The 20,964-nt window shown below is 37.5% G+C and overlaps 1 protein-coding gene across 3 annotated transcripts in view; it reads right to left on the reverse strand.

Annotated features, from left to right (window-relative positions):
• Window positions 1-296: 296 nt before the first annotated feature.
• The window catches only part of GBE1 (1,4-alpha-glucan branching enzyme 1), a 138,893-nt gene continuing 118,225 nt past the window's right edge, over window positions 297-20,964 (reverse strand). Inside the window, exons 14-17 of one of the 3 annotated variants that reach the window (XM_063150065.1) lie at window positions 19,767-19,897; window positions 11,639-11,756; window positions 9,848-9,890; window positions 297-2,033 (exon numbers count right to left, since the gene is read on the reverse strand). In XM_063150065.1, coding sequence (XP_063006135.1) covers window positions 1,915-2,033; window positions 9,848-9,890; window positions 11,639-11,756; window positions 19,767-19,897 — 411 coding nt within the window. In that variant the 3' untranslated portion in view covers window positions 297-1,914. Of the gene's footprint in view, window positions 2,034-9,847; window positions 9,896-11,638; window positions 11,757-19,766; window positions 19,898-20,964 lie in introns of all 3 variants that reach the window. The other 2 variants (XM_063150066.1, XM_063150067.1) reach the window with 2 other exon arrangements.

Here is a 20,964-nt window from a genome sequence, read left to right on the forward strand (position 1 = left end):
AAGAAACCATATATGCATTTGTTTTCTCCTCCTCAGAGTTTATTTTGCATGTGATTTTACAGTTTATACTTCACATCATACATTTATTCCTTCTCTTGAAGAAAGGTTTGACACAGACACTTGCCATTACATTTTGAAACCTGGAATTGTGCCAGCAAAATAAAATTAAATAAAAAAAAAGAAACAAACCACCCTATAAAACATATTAGAGCAATACATTGTAAATATAACATGTTTTAGAAGTTGCTCTGTATTAGAAGAAAAACAATCTGGGGAAAAAAAAAAAAGATAATCAGTTCCAGTTGCTAAAACAGCTCAGTATATTTTATTTAAAGTCATAGCGTAACAGGAATGCTTTTATTAGCCCACAACCAAACAATGATCAAACAGGTGTAGAGGAAAATGAAGCATGATCCTGTGGTACTCAACTGCAATATAACATTCTCTGCCACACAGAACATATCAGACTGGGGATGTTCACAAAGACCTTTCAGTGTGAACTCTGCAAAAGACTGTTTTCCATCATGCTGCATTATTCCATCCCTTGTTTTGCTTAAGAAGTAAGCCACAAGTAAGCATTCCAAGAACTGTGAATAGATTGTCAGCGTTGGCACCAACTATTCAGTAGTTTACACAATGGTTCACAAAGGAAACTGGGTAAAATTATGACTTGGAAATGGTCACGGACATCTTCCTCTTTGGCTACTTTAAAAGTTAGAAAATTCAGATTGGTACAAAAGACATTCATTTCAGAACCAATTCAAATATGTTTTTAAATAAATGGAACAAAATAAAGCATGTCTCGTTAATTTGGTATTAATTTTCCAGAATAATCTGCAATACATTTTCAAATATACAAAATCTTACTCTTTACAAAAAAGTTGTAGCTTATTGAATAAACTCGCTTGAATTATCTTAGCAGCACTCCAATAATTTACTATCTTAATTTTAATCAAAAAGAACCACCTTAGTTTGATCACTGAATTTTGAGACTGCTTCTTCACGAGAAGCAATGTTTCAAAAGTTATAAAAGTGCAAGAACATCATCATGTTCCAAGCTGAAAGGCAGCTTCTGCAAGTAGTGAAATCAGTATTGCAAGGTCCTGATGCTAGTGAAATATATGCAGTGGGAAGAACTACACTTTAAGTACCTCTTCCAGTGTGGTATTGTTGCATTAAGAACAAAACATGCTTCTCACTGAACATTTTAGTGATCTAAATAAAACAGTTGTGTCATTTTAGTCCATCTCTAGCAAGTGAGATGCTCAGACTCAGTGATTTGGGTGGGAGCAGACAACCAGCACACACAAAAGCATCAGCAGGCCCCCACTCCATCGGCCTGCTTGTTTTGCTGCCCAGCATTTTTGTGCATTTGTAATTAAGTAAAACATGGCAAAGTACAAGACTCTCAGAGAACCTTCTTATCCATTTGGATAAGCATTTCTAATTCCATGTTAGACTTCATTGAAGAAGAGGAGCCTCAAATTAGGTCCCACAAACCGTTAAGGCTGCCTTTTAGCCAAAAACTTCTGTTTCATTTAAGCAAACTACTTACTTTTAGTAAGAAGCATTAATACATAATGAATAACTGAATTCACTATCAAAATGAGGATTATAAGAAATTACAAACTTTGGAGCAGGATCACTCTTACCATTCCTGATAAAATTCTGTAAACAACAATTTAATTGAGAATACCTGCTGCTTTGCAACACCTTAAGTGTAATTTCGTACTACTAGAACTACAAACCCAACATTTTCCTTTCTGCCTCTTTGTAAAGCTTCCTCAAAAGAGGGCCTAGCAAGTCAAGAGCTCTGCACTTATATGTGAATATTAATCTTACATTTTAAACACCTACTATTACTATACTCAGCCTCAGAAAGCCTCCTTAGAGCAAGTTTTGTTATACTTAGTACTAGTACAGTGTAATCAGCACTTCTTTGTGACTTGCTTCTTCTGTGGTGGTCACAGAGAACTTCACTTTGGGATGTCCACGTTGTGAAGCACAAGAGCAACTCTGCTTGGAATGTACACCTAGGAAAAACATGACAAGAACAAGAACAGCTGAAAAATCCAGAAAATTAACAGGACACAACTTCTAAAAAACAGTATATGGAAAAAAAAAAAAAAAAAACCATATTTTAACTGTTAAAAATCTGTCATTTGGGCACTGTTGTGGGTATAAATATAATATTTAAAGAATGATTATCGACTGTTTAGTCCCTAGCATTGGAATTACACAAGATAAAAATTTTAAAGGCAGACTGATTACAATCTCTTTTCTATTTTTCTTTTAACAGCTTATAGCGATATATTTTAGGTGACTACCAGGAGAGGGCCTCACATGACTTACAATGACCAGTTTCAAAAACCTGAGACCATCCAGGTCACTAGATGGGCCAGTGATAAATGACAAAGTTCTGCAACTCCCTTTTGCTGTGAATGAAAGTTGTCCCAAGGCCTGTGATGTCATTTCATACAGGTAAATATCAGCAATGTGACACAGGAGCACATTCTTCACACTCTTGGCACCTATGGAATGTCAGTGGCTGAGCAACAAAACTCCCTCTCAAAAATGGACAGAATCAAAATTAACCATTTAAATGATTGAACTTTGCTTCCTTTTTTTTTCCCATGAATACCACAAAAATATCCAAACACATATAATCAAAAGACTTCTCATAGATCACAAAAGAACTCGTGACAATGTATTTTACATGACATTCCTTCCAAGCTGAGCAGAGTCACAATCAGAAAACAAGACTGATATGTGGTATCTACCAATTACCTTGATACACGGTACTCCATCAATTGTCAGGTCTATGAATGTGTTTTCTGAACAAGTCAATAAAAATGCAATTATAAAAGGTAACACAAGATTGAAGATTATTGGTTTCATTCTGACAATGTCCTCTTTTAGACTATCCTTCATCCCTGTGGAATGTCTAATATTCTGCAATTTCATCTCCATTATCTGCTAACGAGAGCCTGATGGCACAAAAGACTTTCATTGTTTTCAGAACAGAATAAAGCAATAAAGCAAAGAGCTTTAGGAAAAGGAGAAAAAAAAGGAAAATAGCTGATCTTCATTGAATCAGACAGAGCAGTGTCCAATGCTTCTTGAAAGGCAGCGAACATAATGATTTCCCCTAAGGTTTCAGTGATAAATAGCTTCTATAAACTGGTGCAGGAGAGGAAATACTTAATGAAGTCAACTACCTCAAAATATACAGATAAAGGAGGGATTCTGAAGTTGTGTACTGAGAAATCCAGCACTCTGGGTTTGGATGATGAAGTGAGAAGGGAGAAGGAAGAAACAGAAATAAGTTTTCTATGAAAGAATTTGTAAAATGTTATTTCAGTTACGGGGAAATAAAAAATTAAAGTTAATGCCGGACACAGCAATTCTCAATTATATTGTGGTCAATAATATGTCAGATCCTAGGAGGAGTAAATTATCCCAATTCCTTTAAAGTCAATTTACATCAGCAGAGAATCTGAGAGAGTGTGGGTCATCCAACTCCAACCACTTAATTGACAAGTAGAATTTTAAAACTGGTTTAAGCAGAATTTCAGAACTTGCACAGATAATTATATTTAAACTAATGACATATGTTTTCCATTTGCCATGAAGAGCTGTATCTGCCAGTTTATTACTTTAGTCACTTCTTTTTTCCTTACCTAGGGAAATTAAACACATTTTTTAGAGTTTTTTATCTTGGTGGGCTTCTTGCTAAATCACAGAAAAAGCCACATATGGCTCTATCTCCTAATCTTATTTCATTGGTCATGTAACCACCTCTAAGGCTATTTGCTACAAAAAGCAACAATTAAGGCATGAACAATGCAAAAACACCAATTATTGATTAAGTACATGATTAATTACAAATAAGATTATTCATTTTTCATTCCACTGGTGTACAATTTTTTTAAAAGGATAAATACAACACAACTATTAGATACTACTCGTTACAAATATATAAGTATTATAGGTATATAAGTATTATTCCTTTCCCCCAGCCCAACAATATTCCCAGAAATACTATAGTCTATGTGCTCTGGCTTTATTAATTGTTTCAATAGACAGAACTCAGAAGATTGTGTGAGGGACTGAGGAAGAACAATGTGACCAGTGAGGTTGGAAAGATCACTTGTTTTTCCTGAGATAAAGTGAAAACTGGAAGATTATCTGCCCAGGATCCCAGCAGGGTTTTCAGCCCAGATCTCTCACCTCCACTCCTCCTTCTGACAGCCTAAATAAAAAAAATTCCTCACCCTTTTCACTCCAGTATTATTCCTTTACTTTCAGCACCTCTCACTTGAATTACCACTCTTGTAGCAACATATCCCCCTTTACTAAAATTTATTTTTCTATATTTTTTCCCTGAGCGTACTGACTGTTTCAAGCCAGTGCACAAAGTCTACCGTGCTCCAAACATATGCTTCAATCTGCCATTAAGTAACACTATTAAAAAAGTCAGGAATCCATTGCTGACAGGATAAGCTGAAATGCAAGCATTTCATTGTATGTTTGAATCCAGACACTTTGAAATATATAAATGTAATGATAATCAAATGTAAAAATGTATGGATAATCCTTAGCTCTAGATGTGTCTGGATTGGACCTTGACCATTCAGTTGATCAATGATTCACTCTAATTCAGTGTCATTTACAACTGTGCTCTGTCCCAACATGCTGGTCACTGCTCCAGACTCCAAACAGGATCAGCTCCATCACAATTCCCAAGACTTTCTCCTTGATTCCAGTCAAGAGATGCACACAGAACCTCTGATTGTTCAAACAGCAGTGGCCAAGCCAGTTTTTAACCCACGTAACAACTTTATTTTCCCTGTAGCTCCTAGGCAGGAATGCTGCAGGAGACAAGGCTGAAAGTCTTACTGAACTCACTGGAGCAACCTTGGCACACAGCTTGAGTCATTTCATCAAGAAAGCAATCAGGCTGACCATGCATGCTTTGACTTGGCTAAATCCAGGCTGGCTTTCTGACTGACCCATCTCACGTAACCCACTTGCCTGGGCACAGATTGCAAGAGGAGGTGGTTCTTTTCTTCTGCAGCAATTGCCCTACAGACCTCTCAGCCTTCCTTTTCAGCCTTGCTTCAGCTGTCAGAAATTTCCCCTGACCACTATCATTTTTTTTCAGATAATAATCACCAGCCTTGCAATCACATCACTGAAATAATCCAAGCCTCTGGGTGTACCCCACTTATACACAGCCTCTTTAGCCTACTGCTCTGCTACTTTATTTTCAGTAGTGCACCATCACACAAAAGTGTCTGAAAGAAGACTTTGCCCTTGGAGTCTGAGTAAAAAAAAAAAAAAAAAAAACCAAACCAAAAAGGCAGTGAAAACTCCTGGTATTGTCCATATTATCCATCGCAGTTTTCAGTCTTCCCTTTGTCAAGGGACTTGCCTTTTTGCTGTTTTTCTTTACCAGCAGAGTTGCAGAATCACCTTTCTCTCTTCTTCATTTTATATATAGTATACAGCCTGAGATATATATATCTATCTATAAATAGACACGTGTATAAAAATACATAGAGGCTTCCTGATGAAAACCATTACAGGAAACCTAGGTATTCTTCAGCAAAAAACACTATAAGAGATATGTAATTTTTTCCTTTTTCCATTTCCTAGGAAGAGTGTCTCAAAAGTTTATTCTTTCATATACTGCTGCTGAATTATATACTTTCAATTACCAGCTTCAGTTCTACTGATCTCTGCTCTTTTAACCTGCTTTTTCTGATCACAATTTTTATCCCATTCATGTCTCCTTCACCATTTCCCAAGGCTCACTTGATGAACATGGGCAGAAGTGAAAACCCAAAGAACAGAACACTAAAGGGAATTCATTCATAGCTTACCCACATCAATCAAATCACCCTCAGAGTCTCTCTTATGTTCCAAGCTTTCTGCTCATCCTGAACATCCTATCCAGGCACTTCCTCCCCTCCAGACTCATCCATGTTGGGAAGGGCCTCAGAAGACCCAAAGTCCCTGCTGGAAGCAAGGTGAGCTCTGAGATCAGAGAGGGTCATCAGGATCTCAGTGAATTGTCCCTCTGCTCTCTGTACCAATTATTAACTTACAACCTCGAGCCCTCTAAGGTTCACATCAACCCCACTATTTTAGGAAGCCAAGACGACACCTAAAAACACACACAGGAAGTCTCATGAGGCCTTTTCTGACAGGGGAGTGCAACATGGGGATTGGAAAGCATCCAATCTGTTTGAGACAGCATGACTCAGCTGCAAGGCAGTTTTTGAAAAAGTTAACTTTCAAACATTTCATAAAATATCACCGACAGTCGTTTTATTCTCAGTTTGGCAGGAATGGAGTAACTGCTGTTACTTCACCAGATGATGTGCGAGCAGAGAGCATGGTGGGGAATCTTGTTCATAAGGCAAATACAAAATGGGATTTTGTTGGCACTTTTGACCTTTTTATTCTGCATGTCCATACGAGGCAGCTACACTGTCTGAAACCGGGCAAGTCCTACACAGATCAAGGCTTCTGGCACTAAAACAGTATAACTAGTAAAGAGACAAAAAAAAATTAATTATTTTTAATCATCCACCTCTTGCCCACCAACTATCTATCAAGATCATAGTCTATTCATGCTGGCTATCTCACAAACAGGTAAAAAACAACTGGTACTACTACTGGCCAGGATTGTAAGATGTTTTCAGCCAAATTCTTACTCCTTATACTTCATTTTTTTTTTCTTTGAATATCCAGAACATTTCTAGGAAAATAAGAGATTTAAAGAATTAAGAGTACAGGATTACCACATGTAGGAAGCACCTGTGAACAGCAGCAGCTATAGGCAGAAATATCACCTTATATATTTCAGAAGAGGACTAAAATACACAGCAATCTCCAAATATATCTAAAAACCCACAAGCAAGAGGTTCTACAAATGACAACTGCTACTTTCAGATCTGTCAGACTAATTCAGTACCAGGTGCAAGCACAACCAAAATTGGCTGGAACTGCAATGAACTGCTCTTCCTCTGACTTTCAGGATTGGAAAACACCAAGCCCTAAAAATAATTTCAAGGTCATTTTGCAACAGATGGGAGAATTACTAGAACTCAGAGCTAGATCAGGCACTGCAGAAAAATACTCAGTAGCACATATTGCAGCTGGTAGATGCACAAGGCAATGTCACAAGAGCCTGTGCCAACATCATCCAAAACTTTTAATTAAAATGAGGACTTTAGACAATCTCCTGTCTCTGTATGGCCACTAATTTTCACACATGGACACTATTCTGAGAATATAATTAACCGTCCAAGAATAAAATAGATGATAGCGCTTCCTTTCAGATTCTAATTTATTATACAAAACCTCACACATTTTAGTTTTCATTTTGGTAGATTTTGCACATGACAAAGTAGGTGTGCTTAAAATAATGTGAAGTTTTGCCTTCCAATTTGTTTTTCAATTTACAGATATACAGCATGAATATGCAGAAAATAATGTCTTAGATTGTCTTGCTTCATTTATGCAAAAGAAGTCCATTTACTGCAAAAGGTGTGTCTCAAAATTTCTTCTTGATTACCTTCTGCACTCTTTTTTCGGGTTGAGAAAAAGTACTTTAAGACAGCAAAAATCCCTGAAAAACAACTACTCTGAAGACAAAGATAGGATGAAACAAAATTATATAACAGAGTAACTTCACATTACATTTGCTGATGGTTTTAAGAAGTCAAACAATCAATGAAGATGAACAAATGAATTTAGAAGTCTTAATCATCAAGATTTAAAAAACAAAAAGACCTTTGTGGCATTAAATTCTGATTGATTCATCTAGTTTGAACAGTTAAGTTTCCAACTACAAACATTCTTTCATTTAGTCTGTCTATCTGCATATCAGGGGAGAAAACAGTTAAGATTACATCAGTCATTTAAAATTCAATACATAAATCCTTATAATGAAAGTTATTTGAATGAATATTTTCAAAGCTAAGGTCACTAAATGCTTTTAGATCATTTCCATCTATGGCAGTATTTCAATTTGTCCACAGACTTAAGGAAGCAGAAAGTTGCACTTTGACACTGAATAATATACATGAAAGTCAAGGTTACAAACTCAAGGCTGTAATAACGATATTCTTAAAATAAACTATATAATTTCACCTTAATTTAATGTGAAAAGATTTATCATTGAATGCCAAAAATAGAGAAACAGAAAAGGCGGCACTGGGGACAGGGGGAAAGGAATACTCTGACATCTATTTATTTTTTAGCTAATTGGAATGAACTACAGAAAAAGTAAATCTATAAGAGTCAAAATATGTTAAGCAATTATATTTCACAATAAATCATATACTACTTTTCCAATGACACAACATCCTCTGCAATATTCCACTTAGCCTCTTTATTACTCAGTTTCTGTTGGTGCACAAAGCAGAAAAGTATAACCCCTCCATTTCAATAAAAATGCAAACTTTTGGCATGGTACAAAACATTTACTAGGACACTTATTGATAGCTAGTTCTTTCCTACAGCAAAATTCAATCAAGTTGGGTACCTTAGAAAAGGCCAACAAGATATTCTGAGTAATACACTATTAAAAAATTACACTTTTTCTTCCCGCTGCCCCAAATCTAAGTTTCACATCCAACCACAAAAGCCAAGCCAGGTATCAGGAAATGAATTAATCCAAAAAGTGGCACCAAGATCTGACAGGGGTTGAAATGTGTGTGCAGCTCTTAAGTTACATCTTGCCAAGAGATGATGAAACATAAGCAAGACCAAAGGTTTATCAAAAAAGCACACATAAACATACCTCCAAAAAGACTACTATGAGAATACCAGAGAGGAGTTGTAAATAGAAATGAAGCTAAAGGGGTAAAAAGAATCTATTCCTACAGTGACAAAATGGTTCACAGCTTGTTATTAGAAAGTTTGATTACATGGAATGTTACGTACGTTTCATATAGTTGTTAACAATCCATTATAGAAAAAGCAGTGAAATGGAAAAATTAGTACAGTTATTTAAATAAGTCATACTACAAAGGGCATTTCTGTGCATTTTCTATGAAGTTCACAAGGTGTGTCTGATGATTTTGAATTCTGGCCCTCTAAGAGCTTTACTAAACAAGCCTGAAAATTGGACAGTGAAATGCTCAGCAGTGCTTACAAAGCTTCATCTTATTCCAGGATTCTTTGCTCCAGGAATTTCATATCTCCCTTCTTCTCATTTTGATATGCCACCTTGAATATTTCTTTTATTAGATGATTTTTAGAATGAATCATGTCACATTTAATCTTCTATTTTTGTACCACATTTGTGTGCTATTAAAGCCTGACTTGAGAAGCAGAATTATTGCATGTGATTTCATTTTGTCACAACCCTCTGGGCATGTTTTACTGACAATGTTTACTCACACATCTTAAGGAAGGTGCATCTCTCATTAAAAAAATACTCTTTCAAAGTTTGTAGTGGAGGAGAAACTAGAACTTTTGAAACAAGAAACTCAAGTCTCATGGATTATGAATTATTATTAAACAACAAGAAAAGAACTTTCAGAGTTTACTGAGGTGGCATCATACGTTATTTGGTGGGAAGACTTCTGAGTTGGATTTTAGAAACTGCAATTAAGACTAAAGAAACTCTTAAGCTGGACAAATTACCCAATAACCTGGATATAAATTGCTATTTGAAATAAAATATCTTTGTTTTAGTGCAAGATAGCAGCTGGAGGCATTTACTGTAGCTTTTGTTAGTTCTTACATGAAGACCTATTTGCTGAATTTAGGTTTTCCAGATGTTTTTCCTCAATCACTTTTACTCACTGTCCTTTCACTGGTACTTTACCTTTATTTGGTGCAAGAGGCATCCTCTGGGGGCTTGGCTGGAGCTGCTCTGTGAATTGGGTGGCAGAAGGACACAAGTGAAAGGGTTTAATGGGTTTCTCTCTGACCTACAAGTGCCATTGCCATGCCACAGCTTTTGGTGCAAAAGTGCATTTGCTGCAGTGTTTGCCACATGCCTTATCTTGCACACACTCCTACCAAACCACAGCTTCACGTTCTGCCGCGTTTGTTCCTGGCTTGGAAGGCTTGCACTCACCATCTAATGAACTAAATGTGAAATACACATTCCGAATCACAGTTAATTGGCTTGCAAAAGTTAAGTTAGTGATAGATAATTAAGATGCTCTCCAATCACCCAGGCAATGTACTTGAATTGGGCACACGAAGCAAGAACTCCGGAAGCAATAATTTGCTACATAACCTTCAGGAATGAAACCTCAGACCTTTCATTTCAAATTAGCACAAATACTTACCCACACTATGAAGGCACTATCACATGCAAATACTTAAAAAAGAAAAAAACAAACCCCAAACCCATTACTAAGATCCTTTACACCAAGCACAAAAATTCTCTCATGTAAAGAAAAGATTTTAAATCATGCAAATGAAAGAAATGCCAATACTCTGGATACAATGAAAGAAAGAGAGATAGAGGTTACAAGTGAAAATAATTTTCAGCAGTTTAGATCTCATGAGAAAAGTTAAGATGTGACACTGGAAATTCATGTTCTGTTCAACCATGGAAGGGGAGTGGCCCACAAAAATCAGTGCAGATGCTCCATTTTTGCAGGCCCTTAAGGTTAGAAATGTAATTGATCTGCAGGTATTTATGTGTACCAATATACCTGTGCATAGAGAAACATACCCTTCACCCACAGAAATGCACTAGGTATAACAATCTAATCAGCAATATAAGTGATTTCAGAATTTTTTCAATGAACTCTTAATTCCCAGCTTTTCTGAATCTTATTTTCTTGTGCTTATGAGCATATACACAGATGTGAATGCATACAGAAAAAATGGGAAATATGTACATATATACATACATAAAGAATAGGGAAAATAACATTTTACAATTCCTACTTGTGATTCTGATTTCAAGAGCAATTTAGGAAGGTAAAGTTTTATTAGTGACCACCTCAGCTAACAGAAATTGTATGCAAGGATATGTCTCCCAGTTCATCTCAGGTGATTTGTGGAAAACTCTTTATGCATTATTCATACCACTCTAGGAATGGAAATCTTTGAAATTCTTGATGTGAACAGAGAAATCCTGTTCCATTTTGCAAAGTTTTTCTGTAAACTGGGGAGGAAAAAGCCTCCCCAGGCTTAGGATTGACCCTAATTCTTGTTTGTAGGGTTAAATACATGTTTTTAAGACAGAAAAAGAAGATTCAGTTTCTGTAGAGCTTTAAACAAAGCAAGCATGAAGATGCAGTCTCTTGACTGAAATAAAGTGAAAATAAAGGAAATTATAATATTAAGGAGAGCAGCTCAAAAGCATGTTAGTATGTTTCCGTGCATGTTGGCAAGGAACGCAGCATGCCAGACACTGCAAAAGCGCATGGAAATATAAGAACAAGGTTTAAACAGAAAAATTAGTTAATATTCTTGGTTATAACCAAATCATAATGTTATATATACTCTATTTAGACAAAGGTTAATTTCAGAAAATAAAATATCCCCTTTCCCAAATAGAAGAGACTCCATATTTGTCCAAAGAATTGCAAAACTTACATAGATGAAAGTAAAATGAAAACAAAACAAACAAACCCCCAGACAATTTACTCACCATAATTGAATTCGGTCGGTAATTGTGAGGATAATGCTCAGAGAAGTACTCTGTTCTGTGGTCCAGCCTTTGATGCCCTCCATATTCTCCAGCATCAGAATCAAGAAGGATTTTATACTTGAAGGCAACTGTTAAGGAACTATGCCAACTACCCCTTAAACAGAAAATAAATCAAAGCAAAAGATCTAGAAGAACTAGTAGTGGAAGTTACGCAGTAATGGAAGCATGCTGATATATTCAACAAAAACCAAAAATCATACCAAAATCTAAGAATAGAGTGGAAAAACATGCAGAACATATAGAATTCATATGAAGTTTTGAACTGAAAATTTAATTTAGCACAGTGACTCCTCTTGCAGCAAGTACCTCCAGTATCTTCTGCAATCTGCCATGAATGATACATTTATACACTACAGCAGATCTGCACAGCACTTCAGGTGATGAACTAGACTAAAAATGTACCACTAAACAAAACAATGCATTTGAATTGCATTTAGGAAGTAATGTAATTGTGACCATCAAAATCTATTGGTATTTAGCAGTATTTTACAGTCTGTCAGAATTTGATCAAGTGTCAATCAGAAAAGCATGTAATTTTACAGAAGAAAACCCCACAACTCCTCTGAGAGTCTTCTGGAAAAGAGCTGGAATTATTATAGCACAGAGGAACAAAAGAAAGAATATATTGTAAGAGAAGGCTTTTTAAGAGACAAATATTCTGACTGCAGTTGTTAAAATGGGGTAATTATTTAACAAAGTGTAGCAATGAGTTGGAATACCTCTAGATACTTAAAAGGAATCAAATAGATTTAGCAAAAAATAAAAGATAAAATAAAGTTAAAACTTTACAAAGTAAATGCAAATCATAAAATAGAAAAAATTTGTACTTTGTTCCAACACTTACTGCTGAGGAAAGAAACCAAGTGGTGCTTGTGGGGGTGATAAGAGTCTTAAGTAGTGAGGCCATTTTCCTTTTCATAATTCTTGAATTTTACTAAAAAAACTAGCATAATTTCGGGATGAAGGGTATCACTTTTGCTCCTCTCCACACACTGCTAATTTTGAAGTCTAAGGATTCAACCTATGAGTGACAAAAAGTAAATGGAGACTGGCTAAATTTTTTAATGAAGTTAAACACCTTGGCCTAATAAAATTCAGCTCAGGCTATTCCAACGAAGCCATTTAAGCACTCAACACATGCACAAGTACTGAGAAGGAGGGGACCATTGTTCCTTTCAACTTCTGCCAAATATGATTTTTGTTTAAACCATATGCAAATTTACAGATATGTCAATTCATGCTGGTTGGTGATTATAAACATAAAATGCAGATTTACTTTGGAGCCAAGATAACAAACCTTGTTAAAAAAGAGGGAGATATACACACACATATAGCTTAATGAGACTTCCAACACAGGGGAAAAATTATTTAACAAAATCAAGTGTGGAATCTTAAGGAAGGAAAAGGAGTTCTTTCTGAAATCTTTAAGCCCCTTTCCTGTTTGTTTTCCATCCTTTCAGCCATGTTCCTTTTGAATAGAGGAAAGAAGGTTTCCATATTGAATTTTCACTGCAGACTGGCCTTGGAATCCAAGCACTATCCTACAGAAAAGCCTAGGCAGTAGTAAAAACCTAAAATTGGAAACTTATGAATGGTTTGTCCATTAACATTCAAAGTTTTACCTCCAATCAGAAAACTAGAGACAGCTGACCTAGATGTTGATTGTTCATCTACCTCCAGACGGAAGCAAATTAGGCAGAAATAATTTGTTAGTTCAAGCTTCTTTTCTCATGAAAAGGCTTCTGAAAGAGCATAATTTATGAAGTAAAATTCCAGTATAAGCACAGAAATGTTTTTCTTTTTCCTTCTCATAATGACTCATAAATTGGGCAATAGGATATGCCACTCTGATATTTACACAGACTCACAGTGCTGCAAACCTCCTTCTTCTCCCATGCAGATCAAAGAGGCATTCCCACATTAGTATGCTGTATTTGTTATTCACACCTATTAACCTTAAGTATCAACCACCTTGATGGAACTCAGCATTTGACTGATCCTAAATTAAGTCCTTTGTCTCAGCCTGCCAGGATTCTACCAGGCAGGGACAGTTACACAACCACACTTCAAAGGGGCGTCTTTGCCTTCAGCAATCACATGCCAGCGACTCATTTAAATGACCTTACTTGCTCATTAGAAGCTCTAGATGCACGTTGTAAATGTCACAGAGCTTGAATTAATGTGGAGATTTTTACAAAAAAGTGTATTTTTGCAGCATTTGATGACAATATTTGTGATTCCTCAAGTTAAATCTAGCTATTTGCTTATGGATGACTCTGGCTTCAAATCACAGAACATCCTGAGTTGGAAGAGAGCCACTAGGATCCAAGTCCAGCACAGGACAGCCCCAAGAATGACATGTGCCTGAAAGCACTGTCCAAATGCTCCTGATCTCTGTCACATTTGGTGCTGTGATCGCTGCCTTGGGGAGGCTGTTCCAGTGCCCAACCACCCACTGGGTAAAGAACCTTTCCTAGTATCTAACCTAAACCTGACACAGCTTCATACCCTCCCCTCAGGTCCTGTCACTGGTCACCAGGGCAAAAAGATGAGTACCTGAATGTCCTTATGAACCCTAAATTCATGACACTCTGCTATTCAACCACTCTGGGACTATAATGCTTTGATACCTGCTATGCAAAAATAGCAATATGTGAAACAAAGAAAGCACTCTTTCCCATGACATCTTTTTTCTGCTTGAGCAGTATATGACAACATGAAATATCAAAATACAGAGAAGTCAGCAGCAATTCATACTGCTCAACATTCACAGACACTCATGCTCACATATAAAATTAAGGACCCATTCCTTGAATACCTCACACCAAAGTAGAGTATCTTACAAGAACAAATTGTAGAACAGAGCAAGGAAAATAAGTCAAGAGCGAAGACTGAAGCATAAGGAGGAAGGAAAAACTGACCACAAACTGTGACTTCTCATACAGACATGGACTAGCTGAATGCCCACAGAAAGACTTTCCAAAAGCAGGTGGGACCAGCAGAATTGTAATGTTTGCTGACTACACCTTCTCATATAAAAGTAGAACTGGGGTTGTTATGCCAACAGCCTACATACAGAAGAGTTGAAAGAAGAATGACATTTTCAGTGAGTTCAGAACAGAGGAATGCCTACAAAAATGCAGGCCAGGCAGTAAACTCTGTACCTTTCAACATAGCTGGTAACATATCTGAGAAGCTGTGTAAAAACCAGCTTAGAGAGATATATCACTACAATATATGGACAGACCAAAGCCATCCATTTTATAAAGGCACATTCAATGACATGTGCTAGGTGCAGTCATTCATCTAGTTCAATGCACAAAACAAACTTAAACCTAAGTATTGAAAGGATCATCCCATTTCCCACAATTCCTAATATAATTCAGAAAAATGTTTAATTAAAACAATTTGATCAATACATTATTGCAGTTTGCCTCTTCCGGCTTTTAACAGCAAAGGATATCAAACTGAAAATCCATTAATTTATTAAAAGAAAAAAACAGACTAACAACAAACTTTTGCTTTTAGGTACTTCCTCTGCACATTTAAATTTCAAAAGGATCATAAATAACTCCTTTTTAAGTGGAGAAATTGTTCTGAAGGTTTAATATAATGTTACCATGTTGCATTTACATTGCTGTACAATTATATTTCCTGAGCCTCGTACCTTCTCTCGATGTTTTTCTCATGTCAGATCTTCCCAGCAGTGGTGTTGCTGCTTCTCGGTCAGGGCTCCTCTCCAGGCTCTCCCTGACCACCCCGCCCCCTTTTATCTCGGTTACCTGCATGGGCTACAGCTGCTGCCCAATCAAGGACATCACAGCTGCAGCCCATTTACAATGACTAGAACCAGGGCGGGGTCACTAATACAATAGAGAGATCTTCAACTGCCATACATACAATACATAAGTTAACTCAGGCCCCCAGATACACATTCACTCAGCCCCCTACATTTCCCCCTTTACTTTTACTTACTTTACAATTACAATATGTATATCTGTCCCAGCTCCCAGGCTGCCACAGCTCGCAGCTGTCTTTTCTTCTGTTCCAGCTCTCAGGCTGCCAGCTCTCAGCTGTCCTATCTTCTGTTCCAGCTCTCAGGCTGCCACAGCTCGCAGCTGTCTAGTCCCAGCTCTCTGGCTGCTACAGCTCATACATAGAATATATACATATTCCCCTTTTTTTTTTTTCCCTTTTTTTTTTCTTTTTTTCTTTTTTTTTTTTTTTCTTTTTTTTTTTTTTTTTTTTACTTTTTTTTTTTTTTCTTTTTTTTTTTCTTTTTTTTTCCTTTACTTCTAGCAACTTTATAACTACAATACACATATTTATTTTAGCTCTCAAGCTGCTACAGCTCGCAGCTGTCTTTAAACACACACACAAATCCCTAGATGTTCTATATTTTAGAGTCCCAGCTCTCAGCTGTCCTGAATACATACTTTACAGTCCCAGCTCTCGGCTGTCCTTTCTTCTGGAGTCTCAGCTCTCGGCTGTCCTTTCTTCTGGAGTCTCAGCTCTCGGCTGTCCTTTCTTCTGGAGTCTCAGCTCTCGGCTGTCCTTTCTTCTGGAGTCTCAGCTCTCGGCTGTCCTTTCTTCTGTCCCAGCTCTCTGGCTGCCACAGCTTGCAGCTGTCCGGGGGATTCCATACCTTCTTTCCTTGGCTGCATGTTCGAATCACGTCGGGGTCACCAGAATGTTGCATTTACATTGCTGTACAATTATATTTCCCGAGCCTCGTACCTTCTCTCGATGGTTTTCCCATGGCAGATCTTCCCAGCAGTGGTGTTGCTGCTTCTCGGTCAGGGCTCCTCTCCCCAGGCTCTCCCTGACCACCCCGCCCCCTTTTATCTCGGTTACCTGCATGGGCTACAGCTGCTGCCCAATCAAGGACATCACAGCTGCAGCCCATTTACAATGACTAGAACCAGGGCGGGGTCACTAATACAATAGAGAGATCTTCAACTGCCATACATACAATACATAAGTTAACTCAGGCCCCCAGATACACATTCACTCAGCCCCCTACATTTCCCCCTTTACTTTTACTTACTTTACAATTACAATATGTATATCTGTCCCAGCTCCCAGGCTGCCACAGCTCGCAGCTGTCTTTTCTTCTGTTCCAGCTCTCAGCTGTCCTATCTTCTGTTCCAGCTCTCAGGCTGCCACAGCTCGCAGCTGTCTAGTCCCAGCTCTCTGGCTGCTACAGCTCATACATAGAATATATACATATTCCCCTTTTTTTTTCCCTTTTTTTTTCTTTTTCCCTTTTTTTTTTTTTTTTTTTTTTTTTTTCTTTTTTTTTTTTTTTTTCTTTTTTTTCTTTTTTTTTTTTTTTTACTTTTTTTTTTTTTTTTTTTTTTTTCTTTTTTTTCTCTTTACTTCTAGCAACTTTATAACTACAATACACATATTTATTTTAGCTCTCAAGCTGCTACAGCTCGCAGCTGTCTTTAAACACACACACAAATCCCTAGATGTTCTATATTTTAGAGTCCCAGCTCTCAGCTGTCCTGAATACATACTTTACAGTCCCAGCTCTCGGCTGTCCTTTCTTCTGGAGTCTCAGCTCTCGGCTGTCCTTTCTTCTGGAGTCTCAGCTCTCGGCTGTCCTTTCTTCTGGAGTCTCAGCTCTCGGCTGTCCTTTCTTCTGTCCCAGCTCTCTGGCTGCCACAGCTTGCAGCTGTCCGGGGGATTCCATACCTTCTTTCCTTGGCTGCATGTTCGAATCACGTCGGGGTCACCAGAATGTTGCATTCATATTGTTGCATAATTATATTTCCTGAGTCTCATACCTTCTGGGTGGTTTTCTCATGGCAGATCTTCACAGCAGTGGTGTTGCTGCTTCTCGGTCAGGGCTCCTCTCCCAGCCACTCCCTGACCACCCCGCCCCCTTTTATCTCGGTTACCTGCATGGGCTACAGCTGCTGCCCAATCAAGGACATCACAGCTGCAGCCCATTTACAATGACTAGAACCAGGGCGGGGTCACTAATACAATAGAGAGATCTTCAACTGCCATACATACAATACATAAGTTAACTCAGGCCCCCAGATACACATTCACTCAGCCCCCTACATTTCCCCCTTTACTTTTACTTACTTTACAATTACAATATGTATATCTGTCCCAGCTCCCAGGCTGCCACAGCTCGCAGCTGTCTTTTCTTCTGTTCCAGCTCTCAGGCTGCCAGCTCTCAGCTGTCCTATCTTCTGTTCCAGCTCTCAGGCTGCCACAGCTCGCAGCTGTCTAGTCCCAGCTCTCTGGCTGCTACAGCTCATACATAGAATATATACATATTCCCCTTTTTTTCCCTTTTTTTTCTTTTTTTCTTTTTTTTTTTTCTTTTTTTTCTTTTTTTTACTTTTTTTTTTTTTTTCTTTTTTTTCTCTTTACTTCTAGCAACTTTATAACTACAATACACATATTTATTTTAGCTCTCAAGCTGCTACAGCTCGCAGCTGTCTTTAAACACACACACAAATCCCTAGATGTTCTATATTTTAGAGTCCCAGCTCTCAGCTGTCCTGAATACATACTTTACAGTCCCAGCTCTCGGCTGTCCTTTCTTCTGGAGTCTCAGCTCTCGGCTGTCCTTTCTTCTGGAGTCTCAGCTCTCGGCTGTCCTTTCTTCTGGAGTCTCAGCTCTCGGCTGTCCTTTCTTCTGTCCCAGCTCTCTGGCTGCCACAGCTTGCAGCTGTCCGGGGGATTCCATACCTTCTTTCCTTGGCTGCATGTTCGAATCACGTCGGGGTCACCAGAATGTTGCATTTACATTGCTGTACAATTATATTTCCTGAGCCTCGTACCTTCTCTCGATGGTTTTCCCATGGCAGATCTTCCCAGCAGTGGTGTTGCTGCTTCTCGGTCAGGGCTCCTCTCCAGGCTCTCCCTGACCACCCCGCCCCCTTTTATCTCGGTTACCTGCATGGGCTACAGCTGCTGCCCAATCAAGGACATCACAGCTGCAGCCCATTTACAATGACTAGAACCAGGGCGGGGTCACTAATACAATAGAGAGATCTTCAACTGCCATACATACAATACATAAGTTAACTCAGGCCCCCAGATACACATTCACTCAGCCCCCTACATTACCATATGTCCTAATAATAGGGCATCATTTATCGAAGTCTTAGGTTAAAAGCATCCATTAAAAAACTATACATAAAATTCATGGTTCTAATTGCAGAAGAAGAGTTAGGGAGAACCCTTAGCCAACATGAAAACACCCCAAAGTATTTAAAGAAAATAGATAAGGAAATTCCTTGAGATATTAAATAGCTCCTTACTCTTCTCTGGTGAGCTCCCCCTGCCACAGAGTACTGTGCACAGCTCTGGGATCCTCAGGACAGGAAATTCCATGATTGAACTAAAGCAACCAAAACATGGAATTACCCTGAATGGCTGATAAATAAGGAAGAGGCAAAAACTGGAACTGCAGAGCTTTAACCTGACACAGCAAGAGTCACAGACTAGGCTGAGTTTGTCAAAGGACTTGAAAGAAACTGAATTTGGGCAACTAAAACTCCCCCAGAAAATCAGCATTAATTTTTGGAGCCTCTAAGAATTTGGACACAAATGCAAAATCAGTCAATTACTCGAGTCATCATTTACTGCTCAGCTGATCTCAGAGCACATTCTCAGTCCACTCAAGTTTTAAAGTACAAATGTACAATTACAAACTGCCTGATGAAGGTTTGCACTAATGCACATTCCTGTGTGACTCCATGCAGCATTATCCCACTGTGGTGGCTTTCTGCTGTGTTTTTAAGACGTAAGAGTTCCTTGCTTTCTCATTCCTCAACAGAATTTCAAAAAACAGCTTCAAAAGTCTTTAAATTGCATTTTTTACTTTTGCTTTCTACAAAATTATCTCTCCTGAAGAAGACTAATTTATAGATTATTTTTTTGGTGTACACAAAGAATTAAAGCAATGTTATATTGGTGTCAAATTAGTGATTTCTTGCCTTTCAACTACAGGTTGGATTCATATTAGGAAAAAAAGACAAAATCAGCTTTCAATTTCTAAAACTTTTCCTCACAAACAGAACAGTAAAGAAAAGGATATTTTCCTGGAGTTTCAATACCCACTCTGTAGTCCACATAACTTTGGTATGGATGGAAGTTGAAAATAAAAATAAGACCTGCTCTCTCAAATGCTATGACCTTATTGGATTCATGCTTTTCACTCACATAGGCCTAGGGGGAAAAGAAAAAAATCAACACTTTAAAAAGATTTCATTTCTAATGAATGAAAAAAAAACAAAAAAACAAGAAAAACCCCACTGCTTCTGTACCTCATTTCAAGTAATACAGGTAAATACTCAAGGAACAGAACTAAAGGCATTAAAACGTGCAAACTGAAATTGTTTATCTATGAAATTTAATATAAAATTTTTGATTACTAAGCCGTAGCTTACTTTTCACAAGGCAACATAAAATTACAGAGGTAGAAGCCTGTTCAGCATAGAGCACTTGAAAAATACTTGCTCAAAATTGGTAATATGGTCTTTCCATCACACTTTCCTTTAGTAAAAAATGGATTCCTTTTGGTAGCCTATTTGTTATGGGGATCTGCATCACATATAGTAATATTAATTCAGAAATTGAAGCACTCAATATGCTTTTTTGTGTGTTTTTTTAGCAATCTCTGTGAGCAACAGCTTTGATAAGCCACAATAAATGGCTGTGCATACTTTATTTGCTAAAGCCATTAATAAATAACTAGGCATCAATTAAAAAAATCTTAAAAGTGTATTATTCCTTAAAGTGGGCTAGAATAAAATAATTAAACACTGAGAAATTATAAAAATTGATCTTTCATAAAAATTACAGTGTGATACAAGTGTAAAAAATGCAAATGCAGAAGCAGCAGGTTGATGACTAGGAGACTATAATTTACACCAGACTTTGCTGAAAGTTTTTCCTCAGAAATGGAGTAATTATTTTTATAAAGTGTAATGTCAGAACAACTTATACTTTTGCAAAGCAATCCTTGGATTGGATTACAGACAATTTTATAGTCTGCTTTATGCAATCCACAGTTACTGAATAAAAACAGGGAAAATAATAGGAAAAGACCTTGTTATGAAGCTAAAATAAGACTGTTTCAGGTTTCTATTATCTGTGGAAGGTATTTCAGTGCCATATTTTGACAACTTGAAATATATGGTGAGGCATTACACAGTGCATAACAAAGCACTGTTTGAAATTTCAGCATGCAAATTTGAAAGTGTTGTTACTCTCCACATGTACCCAACTGGTGA

Source organism: Melospiza melodia, chromosome 2 (genome assembly GCF_035770615.1).
Source record: "Melospiza melodia melodia isolate bMelMel2 chromosome 2, bMelMel2.pri, whole genome shotgun sequence".
In the NCBI taxonomy this organism is placed as follows: domain Eukaryota; kingdom Metazoa; phylum Chordata; class Aves; order Passeriformes; family Passerellidae; genus Melospiza; species Melospiza melodia.